This window comes from Melospiza melodia, chromosome Z, assembly GCF_035770615.1.
Source record: "Melospiza melodia melodia isolate bMelMel2 chromosome Z, bMelMel2.pri, whole genome shotgun sequence".
Taxonomy (NCBI): Eukaryota; Metazoa; Chordata; class Aves; order Passeriformes; family Passerellidae; genus Melospiza; species Melospiza melodia.
The window spans coordinates 8,044,950-8,060,324 of NC_086226.1; the positions used below are offsets into that span (position 1 = coordinate 8,044,950).

Here is a 15,375-nt window from a genome sequence, read left to right on the forward strand (position 1 = left end):
TCTTCCTGGACAACTTGCCAAAAGCAAACACGTCCTCAGCAGCCCAGCATGAAGCTGACAAACACGGGTGTCAATGACAGCTTCTATTTTTGGCTGTGTTACTATGGTCCAAGAGCTTTCCCTTGCACCCTTTCTTGGTCTCCAGCTTGTGTGTGGTGGGAGAGCACCAGCCTGCGAGGGCTGTTAAAGTGCCCACCAAACCAAATGGAGTTTCTCCACCCTTCCCAAGAACTTCCCCAGACTGTGGGAGGGGCTCTGAGGGGAACAATTGACCAAGCCAGTTTTGATGGAAGGCCACCTTTGCCCTTCACCGGTGCCACGGGGCAAGATAAGCCTCTGACATAAATTAATGTACCCTGGCATTGCCATCTCAGTAGGCCATTTCTAGTGGGTCTCCCTGCCTACAAACACCACCATCTCTTGCATGGTCAATTCCCTAAAATTCTTGTTACCAGACCCATGCCAATTGAGGAAAATATTCCTGTTTCTCAGTGGAGAAGACTTTGAGAAAATTCTCTCTGAGGCTCAGGCATAGGGACATATATGGGGAATCCAGTGCTCTCTGTTTATTCTTGTTGTTGCTTGGTTTTAGTTTCTAAACTCAGGAATCTAAGGCAAATCACATGTTTTCTCCAAAGTCTCACACCTAATTTTGGCCCACGGGGATCTGATGCATTAGCAGAATGATGACTGTGCTGGTTGAACAGCATCTTTTCTGCCCTCTGCCCAGGGCTGAAAAAAGCTGCTTCAGCAACAGGGACATCCTAAAGGTAAACATGTGGGGATTAAAAAGTGCTGCCAGACCTGCAGTGGGTGAAGGACAGGGCTGATTACTGCATAACACACAGTGTGGCCAGGGAACAGATTTTTGGTAAGCAGAGCACACAATGACAACAGAAAATACAAAAGCAGCATAAGAAACACTGATGTGGCCCCAAAATCTGGGAGATGCTAGGGCATGTGCAGGGATGCCAGCAGGATTTCAGGTGTTGTACAGTCCCAAGCATGGCTGGAGGAGACCATGCATACAAACAATTGTCCAGGGAGTAAATCTGGCTTCCTTAAGGATCTGTCATAGAGATACCTGGGGATTATGGGGCACCAGGAGTATTCCCCAGGCAGCACTTACTACCAGGGGATATTTATCAGGGGAAGTCACAATCTTCAGGATGTGCAGACATCCCTGGGATAGGAATGGTCTCAGTCCAGGGAAAGAGATGGATGGCCATGGCAAAGCCACGGGCACATACTGACAGAGCATCCCTTTGGCACTGGCAGGAGGACACAAGATGCAAAGAGGGGCTGAACAGATCCACTGCCAGCACCATCAGACCCCAGACCCCATGGAAATGTGTTCTCTGGGACACAGAAGGACAGCTAGCACCCTGGCAGAACTTTTGGAGCTGGACAATCAGTTCATCTCAGGCTGATAGGCAGTGGGATTGATGGCTGATGGTGTTCCTGTAGTTCCCCTGCATTGCCAGAGGAAATACAGGGAGTCCCCATCTCCTCAGTCAGCTGCTTGGGCTGACCCTGGCCCAGTGGATTTTGTAATGGGGGCATTGTTAATCCCTACAGACACTAGGGAGTGGGAAGAGACACCCATTCCATGTGGCAACATCTGCCTTCATGGCTGCTGGGACACACGGTGAAACGGGCTACTAGGCAGGATCTAGTGCTGGAAATGCAGCTGGATCTGAGCACCAAGGCACCCTTGGGGGTCATAGCAGTGCTGTGATTCTCTCCCCAAGCTCCCCACTCACCCAGTACCATGGGAGAGAGGATGGAATCACTGGCTCCGCTGCCCCTGTGTCCAGGGTGTCCGCAGACATTTGAGCACTTTGCCTAGTGGCAGATGGGGTGAGTGCACTGGGTCTGCCAGGAATGGGACAAGCAGAGGTTGGGAAGGGAGTTACAGGATTGTACCAATGTCCTGCAGCTGGCAAGCCTGAGAGGGCTGTGTTTCATGGAGGAGAGCGGTGCCCTGGTTGGTGGCATGCACTATTTCTGTCCTGGTTGGTGGCATGCACAGGGGTGATGTCCCTGTCCATGCCCTCTGCTTGCTCCCTCATTACAATGCATGTGGTAACGAGGCTGCAGGAGATGAGCTGGTTCGCAGTGAGCTTTGCCTCAGAGCTGCTGACCTTCTTAGCCTGTGAGGGGAAAGCTGTGTCCCACAGATGCCCTTGAGTGGCACCTCAGCTCAGGGATTGCTCCTCCTGCAGGACCAGGGCTGGGAGGGATTTTTCAGTGCTCAGAACTCTCCCTAGCCCTTCACATAGTCCCCTGGCATGGAAGACCCACCAGCTGGAACTCATCTGAGTGTGGGAACTGTGTTACAGCAGCTCTCAAAGCAACCCCATCATCACCAGGTCACACAGTGCCTGGCATGAGCCCTGTCACTGCCTCAGTTTCCCTTCTTCAGCAGATCCTGTGCCTGGCACTCTCTGGATAGGGCTGACATGTCAGAGCTTCTGCTCTGCCAGCTCTAAAAGACCAAAGCTACTGCAGGATGCAGCTCCAGGGGACAAGTCAGTGAGCACATGCTGTGGGGTATCAAACACTCCTGATCAGGGAGCATGACAATGCCTCACTACAGAGACACAGCAAGGCACGATCTGAGTGCCACCCTCCTGCATCTGCAACTGGGTAGGTGTAGAAACCCCAAAGTTTCCTCCTCCTGCAGCACTTACCTGTGTTACAAACTTGTTCTTTTTCCAGAGCTCCTGTGGAACCCACTCTTGGATGGTCCTTCTGACAGTGCACAGCGAGCAGTAAGAGTTGGTGCAAGTGCTGCTGAGGGTCCTGTGCTTTTTAAAGAGGAACATGTAGCCTGCTGGCACAGGTGTGTGTTGGCACTTGCAGCCCAGGGTGATGTTCATGTGGGCAGTGATGCCATAGAATGGGAGCACTGGGATTTGGTGGCTTTCTCTCAGTCCCATGGCCATGCTCCCTGACTGCAATTCTTGCCTACATCCCTCTTGGGCCATACCCTCCTTGTTTTGTCTTGGCTCCCAGCTCCCTCCCCTCCTGCCAGCAGCTACCTTACAATGGTAGGAAATAGTTTCAGCTGGTCCTAGTCAAGATAATTTTATTTTGGGAGCTGCAGGAGCAGTGATTGTGGCTTTTTAAGCCCCTTTCTCCTGTATTTCCTTGGAAATCCTACAGCAATCCAGCTGCAGAGACCCCCACACCAGTGCCACTAATGACTGTGTCACAGCACCAGCACAGCTGTCCCAGCCTGATGAGGTAGCCAGGGAAATTATTGCCTGCTCTGTCTCCCCTTTTTAATTAAAAGCTGGATTTAGGTGATCCTGTGTTGAGCCTTGTTTGCAGTTCCATCCAAGAAATGGTCTCTGCAATCAAAGAGAGCAATCCTCACCCATCTCAGTGCAGAGGCAGCTGGCTCATGCCAGGGTGGGAATGGCATGAACTGAGTTTGCTTTCTCCAGAGCTGGGGAGCTGAGCAGAGATGCCCCTGCAGGGATGGGGGCAAGCCAAGCCCTGCTCTGGCCTGGCCTGTGACACTGTGCCCACTCAGAGCCCTGCTGTGCCCTCTGTTCCAGCCCCTCTGCTGCTTCAGTTTGGCAGATCCATGAGTGCAGACCCACACCCATCTTGGCAGGGGAGATGCCGACCTGTGCCCCTGAAGGGCTGCAGATCCCTGCCTGGTTAGGTGCTGGACAACCTGGAACACCTGAGCGGGTCCCAGCAAAAGTGAATTATGCGTCCTTAGAGAAGAAGAAAACAAGCTGCCCTTGATTTTCACACCCTACTGGTCTCTGCTGGGCCAGGTTTAGGCTTTCCATCAGCCCCATTCCCATTCCCTGCAGGGAGTCAGTGGGAGGATGGCAGGGGAAGGTGGACACTGCAGTGTCTTGGAGCAAGCCAGGTCACAGGTCTGGGGAGCACCACTGTGCAGAGGTGGAACCCAAGCCTCTCAGCTGTGGGGGTACTAATCCTGCAACAGATTTGTTGCCAGCATGATCCACTGGCCTCCATGGCTGTCCTCTATCCCTGGTGGTCCACAGGTTTTCCAGCTGCTGGTATTGGACTTTAAAATCAGGGCTTGGCTCCTGTGGCAACAGCTTAGAGGGGCAGAATAGCTGCAGGGCTGGAGAAAAGGTTATTTCACCCATTGGTGTCATACAGATGCACCAGTTCTTTCTGCTTCTTGCTGACCAGATGCAGGAGCTGGGTGCAGCCTTGTGTGCCTTCCTGCTGCCCTGGGGACTCATGTTTCCCAAACGTTGGTGGCCAGCCCTGGAATATTTACCTCTGCCATTCACACAGGTCACAGCAGCTGCTGCTGCTTCTGGGACCAAGCAGGCCATGGAGTGAAGGCTGCACCCCTGGTTTCAGCATCTGCAACTGCTGGGGGCTCAGAAGAGCTGGTGCAGTCCACACTCCCTTGCCGTGGTTTGCTCCAATGAAAAAAAAGGCTGTCAGGCTGGTTTTCATATGTATGCTTTTTAATATCATTAATTCCGTTACACTACACACAACCAGTAACAATGATAAATACTGCAATGGAAATGTTAAAAAAAAATACTATACACGTTTTTCATGTTTTTGAAAAAAACCCCCACGTTTTAAAATAAATTAATGCATAAAACTGATGGTAGAAAAGAGAAAACCCAAAACAAACCAAAACACAACTGATTTGTTTAAGGCAATACTCTACACAGACGGGAACAAAAGTACAACAGTGTGCTACATGATCTGAATGGGAAAAAAGGGAACAAAAGAAAACCCATACAGGATGCAGACTGATGCTTCGGAAGTGAGAAAACTCCCAAAACCAGATAAAAAAAAACAATGGCCAAGTTAAGTGCAGCATTAATACACTCTGCATGTCAAATGATTAGCAGGTTCCTAACAAGGACTAAGGTCAAGCTACAACAAATTTATCTTCCTAATTAAAAGGTTATTCAGGTCAAACCCTACATTTAACTCTATTTGTGATTGGCTGTTTCAGCTATATTTCACTATATGCAAGGACAGCCAGAAATTCATCTGCTCTTGAGATTAACACAAAGGTCGGGAGGTCTCCTGTCCTGAAATGTATTTCCATTAAATAAATCCAAAAAGGATCTTGCTTTTGGTGACCTTGAAATACCTCCCACCACCCCTTCCCCTGGGGCACCAGGCACCACACGGGGAATGGAGACCAGGAAGGCATTTGCTCAGGCTGATTTTTTTTCCCATGCTGAGGACACAAAATGGAAGTGCAGATTTGTTCTGGACTTGGAGGAGTGCTGTTTTTCTGTCTGCCAGAAGTGTCCATCTGGAGCCTGCTGAAAGTACTTTGCCAGCATGGGAGAAACCCATCCTGTACACAGGCTCTGGCTACAGCCATGACATTTGCTATTAAGGTTGGTGCAGAGCTCCACACCTGCCTGGACAGCCAGTGAACCCCAATTATTAATGCAGCCCAGAACTTGGCCACTGGAAGATGGACAATAATTGTAATGCCAAAAAAATCCCCCTTTCCCTCAAAAAAGAAAAGAAAAGGGACAGTAGCCACTTTCTGCCAACTTCCTTGGGTGGATCCCCATCAGCTGCCACCCATTCAAGATCGGCAGTGCCAGATCTCACCAGCATTGACCCAGTACATTCCCAGTAAGGTGCATGTCTGCAAGGTGCTGCTGGGGGCAAAGAAACTTCCTGGGACATGATCAGAGCCTCCTGTACTGCCCTGCTAGAGTGCATGGGAAGGAAGCCATGAAACACAAGGAAAAAAACCCAACTGGAGTTACTAGACTTGTGAAGGCCAACAACTGTCCGGGTTGCCTTGGGTTTGGGTGAGAAGGGGGGATGCAGAACTGGGCTGAGAATCACTTTGGTGCAACTGCCTCTGATGCTCATCACTAGTGCATGGGGCAGGGGGAAGAAAGGCGACGGCTGCTTTGAGAAAAGGGGAGTGGAAGGAGGACGTGTGTGCAATATAACAAGGCTTGCAATTCTAGGACTAACCACTGGACACGGATACCGAAGATTACTTGTGACAACTAGCTATCCTTCTACTGCGGTTGCTCCTTCCCCCATTTTCTGGTCTGATTCTTCTTCAGTTTGGGAAGCCATGGCTGTTTGGCATGATGGCCAGTGCTGACCCTACCACCCCAGTCCTTGCCCAGCTCATGGGGTGACTCTGCTACAGGTTGGACAATGAGGTCTGGAAATCGTGTCAGGCACAGACCAGCTCTGCACGCGAGCCAGCACCTGCTTTCAGACCCTTCAGAAACTTATTTAATGGCAGCTCATCTCCCTTATTAAACTGAAGGCTCAATAACCTCTGTGGAAGGAGTAAAAAGGGTTTAAAAAGTGCAAAAAGGGGAGGGGAAAACCCCAACTTTCTGAATTGTCTCCCCCGCAAAGACTTCATCCTCCACCAGAGTCTTTCTCCCGGCAGAACTACAGCCCCACCAGTATCTCACAGCACCCTGCCCCAGTGCAGCAAAAGCAGAGCCAACAGGCTCCCCACTAAGGCCTCTGCTGCAGGACTCCAGCCCACACCAGGAGCACGTGGGTTGGCAGGTCTGGGACCACAGACCTGGACCCATAGCACTGAGGCCAGGAGGGTGAAGGCATCCGGCTTGGTGGGCTGCATCTCACCAGGTTTTGCACGAACCTGGTGAATCCTCAGCCCCACAGCCTTCATGTGGGTGAAGAGAAATCCCAGCCTCCTGTCTGATTCTCACCCCATCTGTTCATGGACCTACAGCTGGCCTGACTTTTGCTTGGGGTTTGTCTTGGGACAGAGGCAGCCACAAGTTGAACACAGCTGCTACTGCAGCTTCTCCATGCAAAGAAATGGAACAAACAAATGTGTGAACTGGGGGTGGACATGAAGATCTGTCATGAAGAGTGCTTGCCCAAGTTTTTCAGCTCTTTCCATGTGTCTATATTATATCTCTCAACAAACTGTGTCTCCCAAATCATGGAGGCTTGAGGAAGGTGGGTACCAAATGGAGTTGCAACTTATTTAGGTTGCAAAGGCAGAAAGGCAGCCTGGGTGAAGAGCAGTGCTTCCCAGGAGCACACCTGGTACAACTGCATGGGCAGCTAGGGGAGAAATGCTGCTCTGGGAGGGTAAATATCTTAGTAGCAATGAGACATAGGATGGCCTTCCAGTGGCCTTTTCCTGGTGCCTACTGCTTTCAAGTAAGCACCAGGGAAAGCTGCAACCTGCTCTGTGACATGGTTTGCTGCATGCTTGCGTGGGCCATGGGGCTGTGCTCTGTGTGATCTCAGTCAGTCCCAGCCTCTGCCTCCCCAGCAAGCTGTCAAAGATGTGCTCAGACAGGCAGTGTTCAGCTGCTGTCATCCTGGGACTGCCAACAATGTCAAGTGGGGCAAAGGAAGGGAATTAGCTGTAATTTTTGGGAAGCAATGCAGCAGCTCAGCTGCATAATACAGGAAGTTAAAATATGGACCACAACCCCTATGAGAAACCTCCACTGACCTCCTGCAGATAATCCCAGCCACAAAATCTCTCTTTATGCTAAATTCCTGGCCCTTCTGCTTCAGGTCTTGTGTGGTTCTGTAACAAAGGTGGGTTTTTCTGATGAGGTGCAGTTTGGAGCAATCCCTCTCACAGCTGAGTCTTGAAAGGAATAGACAAGTATGCCTAGAGGTGAAAAGCAGCTTAAAATGAAGACCTTTCCATGCCTTCCCAGCTAGCCCTGTGGCACTGCTCCTCTATGCAGACGTTGCTTTTGATCATGCAGCCCAAGCTTGCTGAGCTAAGCAGCAGCCAGGTGCCAAAGCCTACGGCATTCTAGGTAAGAGTGGCAGTACCCCATGTGGGTGTGAAGTGAGAATCGAAAAGCAAAGGATGAGCCCAGACAGAACCACCAGTCTAAAGGCTAAGATAATCATATGGTTGCTAAAAGCAGGAGCATGAAACTGCCATAGGAATATCCCAAAAATGAGCATTTCAATCCTCTGTTCTCCTTTGTGACTACTTGCCATCCCAAGCTGTACTCCTAAATTCCTTAATTCTGCTATCAGTGGATGGTGCTGTTGGGTCATCACATCTTTGTACATGTTCCCTCTGGGAGCAGGCAAACTCAGAAGCCAGCTGTGCAAGAGTCAGCTGCCAAGTAACTGGATAACACATCCTTGACAAACATCTTTCTCCAAAGATGTTTAACCTTTGTACTAACCTCGACCCTGCTGCATTCTGGCATGCGTGAGGAACATCAGAAGATGGTAAAGAGAGGGAAAGCAGAGTAGTACTTTGAAAACAGGAATTAAATTTCTAAAGCATTATATTTACATCCTTCTTGCAGAACTGTCCTATCAATGGTGCCTCTCACACTTGACAGTATCCATGCAGGATGGTGGCAGCACTTTGGGAAGGCAGGTTTCTCCCATGTGCCCCAGAAGGGAATTGACATCAAGATGGGATGTGACTTGCCCGAGGTTAGAGCAAAAACGTACAGCAGCAAAGACCTAAGATCTCATTTTTCTGTGCTTTAAGAGTCCAGCAGACCCACCAGGGCTGTAGCTGGCTGCAGTGCCAGCTCAGGGACAGGATGTTTCTGGTGTGTACATCTGAAAGCAAGCTTTGCTCCCTGCTGGCATCAGCACTGCACTGAGACAGATCAACTCGGACAACTGGGATCTGCCCAAGGCCACAACAGCACTTGGCAATCTTTCCAGTTATTGCTTGTTTTCCTTTTCTGGTCTTCCATCTGTTGCCCAGCTGGGTCCTTCCTTTCTTCAAAAGCATCTTCATGTTTCTGTTGAGTCACACACAGGGCACTGCATTTTTCAAGCCTCCTGCATTCTCCTGCACAGCCTGCAGGCCAGCCCAGGATCAGACTGTGCATGGAAAGGGAAGGATCCTGCTCAGGATTGCAGACCTGTGTGTCAGCCAGTGAATCACTGAACACAGTGGGTGCCTCCTTTGGGACAAGAGCTGGTGAAACAAACCAGAAGGAGCTGAGTCTCTCTTGTCTGTGGGGGAAGCTGTCCTGAAGTTCCTCTCAATGTCCATGCAGCAGGAATGGTCACCTGGTTTTGCAGTTGCAAGGCATTTGCAGGCAGGACAGCCAGGAGAGCACAGCAGATCCAATGGCCAAGCACACATGTTAGGGACAGACATGCAGCAATGTCAGATATCAACCAGTGGCTCTTCCAAGGGCTTACTTCAAGATGTGTCTGGTAAGATATCAAATGAGCCTTCAGAATGGGCATCAGCCTCCTTTCAGCTGAGGTTTATGTACAAACACATGAACACACTATCTATAGACCTTCCTCAAGACTAGGAGGAGGTTCCTCCTCCCAAAGACATCTGGAAATGTGGTGTTTGCAGACAAGAGAGATGGAACAGAGTGCTGTTTGCATGGTAATTTAGATAGACAGCAATGCAGCATTTCATACTCCATGGTGTTCCTCCCCTTGGTTTTCTGTACAACTTTGGATTGAAAATGTGGCCTGAGAGGGCCATCTTGTTTGGTGCAAAGACTGGAGAAAGGAACAATTTTCTTTCTTGCATGCCATCTGCATTTAGGAGAGCACCCAGCAGCTCTGTAGATTTTGTAGAAATGTTGTCACAGAGTCTGTGCTCTTGCCTTCTGCCTTTTTCTGGCCCTGATAGCAGAGACTGGTCTAAGGATAGCAGCGCCAGGACAGCCATCTATCACCACACCTTCCCAGGAAATCACCTCAGCATAAAATCCAACAAGGTTTGCTTGAGCAGAGAGGCTGGATCAGATGACCCCACTGTGGCCCCTTCCAGCCTTACCTATTCTGTGACTCTGAGGGCATTTGGAAAACCTGCTGGCTAAAGCAAAGGTCTGAATGTGAGGCCAGACAGGGGGATTGATATCTGTGGTTGATACCTACCAATGGGCAGTCCTCAATATTCCATAATGAGCCAACAAACATGCTGTATGGTCATAATCTGCTGAAGGGGCTGCAGTTCAGAAGGGTTAGTGTTCAGTTTTCTATGACAGCCACATGTGCATTGCCTTAAGCCACTCAGCCTCTCTGATAACAACCCTACACAGGTAACTACTTTTCCCCACCCTTTCTACATTATTCCCCTAATAAAATATATGAACACAAAGCATAGAGAGGAGAAGCCAAAAAATTGCCATTTTATGGTCCTGTACTGTCATGCCAAACCAACTATTTCTACAACCAACTCCTTCTGTGCACAGGCAAAAATGCTTGAGTTGTGCTTCGGTTTGTATTTGGAGGAAGCACCAAGTGGAACATCTGAATTAATCTCCCTCCCTCCCTAAAGGGCTGTGCTAGAAGCAGATGCACATCACAAAATGCAAAGGGCTGAAGGCAGTTGGAGGGCTGGGGAATGTCTCAGGGCACATGGCAGGCAAAAACCAGCAACAGGGGCAATAAAAGGACTTGGTAATGGTGCCATGGGACAGTGGGTGTCATACAACCCCTCAGGTTGGAAAAGACCTTTAAGATCATAGAATCCAACTGTTAATCCAGCACTGCCAAGTCCACTAAGTCTGTCCCTCAGAGGAAAGGTGTTAACCCTGAGAGATAAGAGTAACAGCAAGCCTCGTTCTATCCTAGACTGAACAGGACAGTGCTTGGCTATAGCTGGACTCGGTGATCTTAAGGGTGTTTTTGAACCTGGATGATGGCATGATTCTATGATGGCAGCATGATGCAGACCTGTGGGGTGTTCAGCCCTCAGTGGCTGGCCCAGGTGAAGGGATGGCTTGTTGCTCTAGCAGGCACTCTGAAATGCTCTGAGCTCCTGAGCAAGGGCTGTGGGAAAGGCTGAGGTGTGCAGCCTGGCTGGAAGGCACAGAGACTGACCCAGGAGGATAAATGTGATGAAGACATTCCATGATACCAGTGCTGAACTGCAAAGTCCCTCTCCAGAAGAGTGAAGATTTAAAGAGCATTGGTCATGTCCTACAGGATTTGGTTTGACCATGGTATTTCTATTATGTTTTGATGACATTCCCCATTAAAAAAGACTCCTTAAGGAATGTTTTTCCCTTTAATCTTTTTCTGTACTCTCTACTTCCCTCACTTCTGGACAACCTCATACCTGAGTTGTATTTTGGAAATATTCCCCCTTAGCAGCACTACCAGGTAGTGAGAAAAGGAGATGAATTCACTTGAGGAACACTATCCCCACAAGAGTTGGCAAGTTAACCATCACTTCTGTATGAAGAGGCAGGGATGCTCAGCAAGCAGCACCATTCAAGTCCTCTTTCTATGGCCTGGAACCAGAGTGGCAGCATGTTTTTTAGGCAGAGGGGACAAGCACAGCTTTAACAGTTGTCAACAACATCTAGTAAATAAGCCTGGGAATCTTGTGTGCCTGCTCTTTCACTCACACTGTGGCTGGTATCAAGTTTTGCACTGCACAGAGTAAATCTCCAGGATGTTAAAAAAATCTCCTACTAATTAAGACTTCTTAAAGACTCAGCTCACTTCATATAGATTTCAGATGGGGAATCCATCTGTTGTGGTGCAGCTCAGGCTCTGCTTTGTGACTCAGGAATTCTGATGGGAAGCTCAGAACTGCCCTAATTTTTTTTCCTTTCCTAGCCTACAAAGCAGGTGATGACCCAAGGCAGGTGGTCCTTCCTCCTGAAAGGCCAGGGAAACACAAGAATTGTGCCTGTGGCAAAAGATTTCAACACCAAGAAAAATGCCAGCCCATCCCTTGCATATGCTGCAGTCAGGGAGAGGACATGTTTCCTAATTCCAGAAGTGATTCTGCATTCAAAACAATCTGCTGGTGAGCTGGGAGCTCAGACCAGCAACCTAATGTAACAGGTTTCCTAATTTTGCAGCACCAACTGCTCCTGACCTGGTACCATGTCTGGCTCACAATGGGGCAGACAGGGTGTGAACAGCAGTTTCCTCTCATGGGCATCTTTCAGCTGAAGCTGTTCATAACTCTGCTGCTGCTGAAAATTCCTCTCAAGTCTGACCCCACCATACTGATGACTTCAGCATTAATGAGTTTCTCCCACAAGCACCCAGAGACACAGTGTCAAGAGAATATCAAGAGTCAAGCACTCTTAAAATGTGCTGTCTTCAACTAGCTTTTCCAGCACTGTTGTTCAGCACATCTCAAGTCCTGACTCATGCAGGATTAATTTCTTCTCAGTTGAACAAAATTTAAGATTTTTGGAAAGAGATGGATTGCACAGGGATTAAATACAGGCTGAAGTCAGAATACGTGACTGAACTGAAGTCACAAGTGTGGTTGGTATTCCTGGGCAATAAGCAAGTCCTTGAAGTGCATGAGTGGATTGCAGATTGAACCTGATGTGTTTGGTGGTAATTTAATGTGGCGCTAAGGGTAGATTGCATTGGCTAAGTGACACAACAGCTCTAGCTAGTACTGACTCACAGTGAGATGTCAGCTACTTGTCCCTTTTGCAGGTGAATGAATTGTGTCATGCTAGTCCTGGCTAGCCTTGCCATAAGAAAGGATGCCCTGGTCCGTCCCCATTCCTGTGCCCCAGTTATAATATTGTTTTGGTTATGCGAATGAAACAGGTTTAGTGAATGAATTAAGAACTGACTTCCTCTCATTGGTAAAACACTTTGATACCTCCTACTTGCCCTAATCTTTCAAATGGATCGGTTTCAGTGGGCAGGATTACCTGAAGTCCCATCTGACCTTTCCCATTCTGGAAAAAGACACTTTACAAAATATCCCCAGTGCCTAAACAAACCAAGGAGGTATCTCTGGACCCCTCTGCATTCGCTCTCCAGACTAGTCAGCTCTGCCAGGCACTGCCTGGCACATTGAGCAACTTCTCTTTTGTTTTACCATAGTTTAAAATAAGTTATCAACCAATCATAAAATGAATTTTTTGGTTTCTCCTGGCTCCATGAACACAAAGAGGTGCACGTCCTACCATAGGAGGAAGCAATGGCTGTTAAGTTTTACAGTTATAGTGGAAAGCACTGATCACAGCCTGCCGGCCTCACTACTGGATGTGACAGGCGGTGGAGGAGGTGGCTTGGCAACACATGCAGGTGGGGTTGACAGATTTAGGGGGGATTAGGTCGAGGTCCTCGTCATCCGGGATCTCATCTAACCGGTACCCATCCTTTAGCAGCTGGATGTTCAAGTCTTGGTTGATCTGCTACAGACAAAGAGACAAACAGTCAAACACTTGGGACTTCTTACTTCTGGTGGCCAGAAGATGAAGGATTCATCCCTCATTCCCTTATTTGGGAATGTATTTCCCCATCGTTAACAATTGCCCCACAGTCCTAGATTTGACCTCAGGTGAGGGGAGGAATATCCTCCAGAGCAGGAATATCTAGAGTGAGATAAACTATTTTGTAATGGAATAATTTTTCCCTAAGGACAAGCCCTCAGTCAAAGTAATGCAATAATATTATTAACTGGCAGATGGGCAGTCCCCCTTCTCAGTCTGGGGCACGCTATAGCAGTGAAAAGATGGTAAAGTTTGGCTCCGTGATCTCAGGTTCAAGTGCTGTCTGACTGGATCTATATAAACAACACTTAGTCAGGGCACAGAAGCAGCTCAGATCATCTGACATGGTCACTGCTCTTGGCTGTTTCCCAGGGTTTCAGAGGTATTTTATCCAAGGAAGAGATACAAGGGGCAAGAGTTCTGAGCAGTTTGTGGGCAGAATGGCTGCTCAGCCCCTGGATACAAAATCCTGCAGAAGCAGTAGCCAGAGGCTTCTTACAAGAGGCCAAGCAACAAATTCATGAGAGAGTACAGGAATTTACTCAGAAACAATGCAGAGGGACTAACAAGCCTGAGCTTCCTGCCTTTTCTCTTTGAAAGGGCAAGAGTTCATATCTGCAAGTCCTCCCTGGAATTTCTGCTTGCTCCAAGTAAACACACACTGGGTGACCCTGACCACTCCAGTAACTGGAAATCACAGCACACCCTTAGATCCTGTATTTGTGTCCTTGGCACGTGTACAGTTGCTGAGCTGCCATGGCAGTCAAGATGATGCTTTTGCACCTCATGGGTCACTGCAGGACTAGGCAGAATGAGGGAAAGTTTGAGTGAAACCAAAGGTAGCTGTGAAAACTGCTGATGGGCAGATCTCTGCATCATCACCAGGGAAGAAAGCAACATGACACAGTTTCTGCCATGGCCCCTTCCAGACTCACGGAGTCTATACCACTACTAAATTTGTTGTGTGGCCATTTCTGCCTGTGCAAGGACTCTACAAGCAATTTCTGGCTGCTCTGTTACTTGTATTCATGGCAAGGATGGCAGGAGAGAGTATTACTCACCTCAGCTGATGAGTATCCCGAGGAGGAATATCTGGACATATCGAAGTCATCATCACTGCAGGGAAGTTCAAGTACAGTGAAGAAGGAATTGGTTAGATGAGACCTGTACTGCCCACTTAGTCCTATCTTTCTTGTGCCATGAAACTGTTCTTCAGGCACAGAGAAGCTACATCAAGGGAGCCTGTAGAGCAGCTTTCATCTGTGACCCTCAGATCTTTTCTCACAGCTCTACTCCCTTGTTCTTACACAGAGACCCACCATGGCACAGGTCAGAGGGAACAGTGGAGGGAAGAATGCGAGTGCTGCCCTCTGTCATGAAAACCCACTTAAGCTGTCATGTATATCACGTTTTTAACCTATTGCATACCTGTCTGTATCCAGGGCTACCAGGGGCTTTTCATCTGGACTCTGGTCTAGCGACGAGTAGCCCTTGTTGGGAACGACGAGCCTGAAATAATTAAATGTTGTCCATTAACCACACGGTAAAGCTCAGAACCACACACTGCCTAGGGTAAAGCTGTATGATAGTTGGCTTTCCCCATTCCACCTCTTTGCAAGCCCCCACTTATTAGTGAAGATGTTTAAATGGGTGCAATTCAGAGGAAGCAAGATGTGTCTCTGGGTAGCCTACAGTGGTTTCACAGGGATTAACACTGGGCATGCCCTAGGAACATACCCCTTCCTGGAAGAAAAAAAACAACATTGGGACATTCTGTACTTCATTCTGGTAAACCTGTTTGGCTAGCATTGCCTGTCATATCAGATTGCTCATTTTCTTGTTGCTTGTTTTTTTCCTGGCAGGGGCACCTGACACCAGCAGTAAGCACATAGGAGAAGGAGGCGAGGGGAAGCCAGAGGCCAGAGTGATCCCACTATTCTGCTGTTGGACATCAGGGATATTATGTGGTGCCTCTTTCTGAATCCCTATCCAGGCCTCTGGCAACACAACACTTCTGAGGTCTCAGTACTAAATTTAGTAATATTAGAAACCTGAGCTGGTGTGACCAGCATAAGAAACCAGTCAGAGCAGCACTTTTTAAATTCCGTTTTTTTGCTATGACTTTCAGTTAATCAGAAATGTTACAAAGGCTGAGGATGACTCTGCACCTTTAACTGCCTGGGAGAGTTTG

The 15,375-nt window shown here is 48.5% G+C and overlaps 1 protein-coding gene across 3 annotated transcripts in view; it reads right to left on the reverse strand.

The window, feature by feature from the left end:
• Window positions 1-4,454: 4,454 nt before the first annotated feature.
• FAM219A (family with sequence similarity 219 member A) overlaps window positions 4,455-15,375 on the reverse strand; it is a 92,259-nt gene continuing 81,338 nt past the window's right edge. For 2 of the 3 annotated variants that reach the window (XM_063180809.1, XM_063180811.1), the window contains exons 4-6: window positions 14,613-14,693; window positions 14,246-14,300; window positions 4,455-13,106 (exon numbers count right to left, since the gene is read on the reverse strand). In XM_063180809.1, the coding sequence (XP_063036879.1) occupies window positions 12,948-13,106; window positions 14,246-14,300; window positions 14,613-14,693 (295 nt within the window). In that variant the 3' untranslated portion in view covers window positions 4,455-12,947. The remainder of the gene's footprint in view (window positions 13,107-14,245; window positions 14,301-14,612; window positions 14,694-15,375) is intronic. The other variant, XM_063180810.1, reaches the window with a different exon arrangement.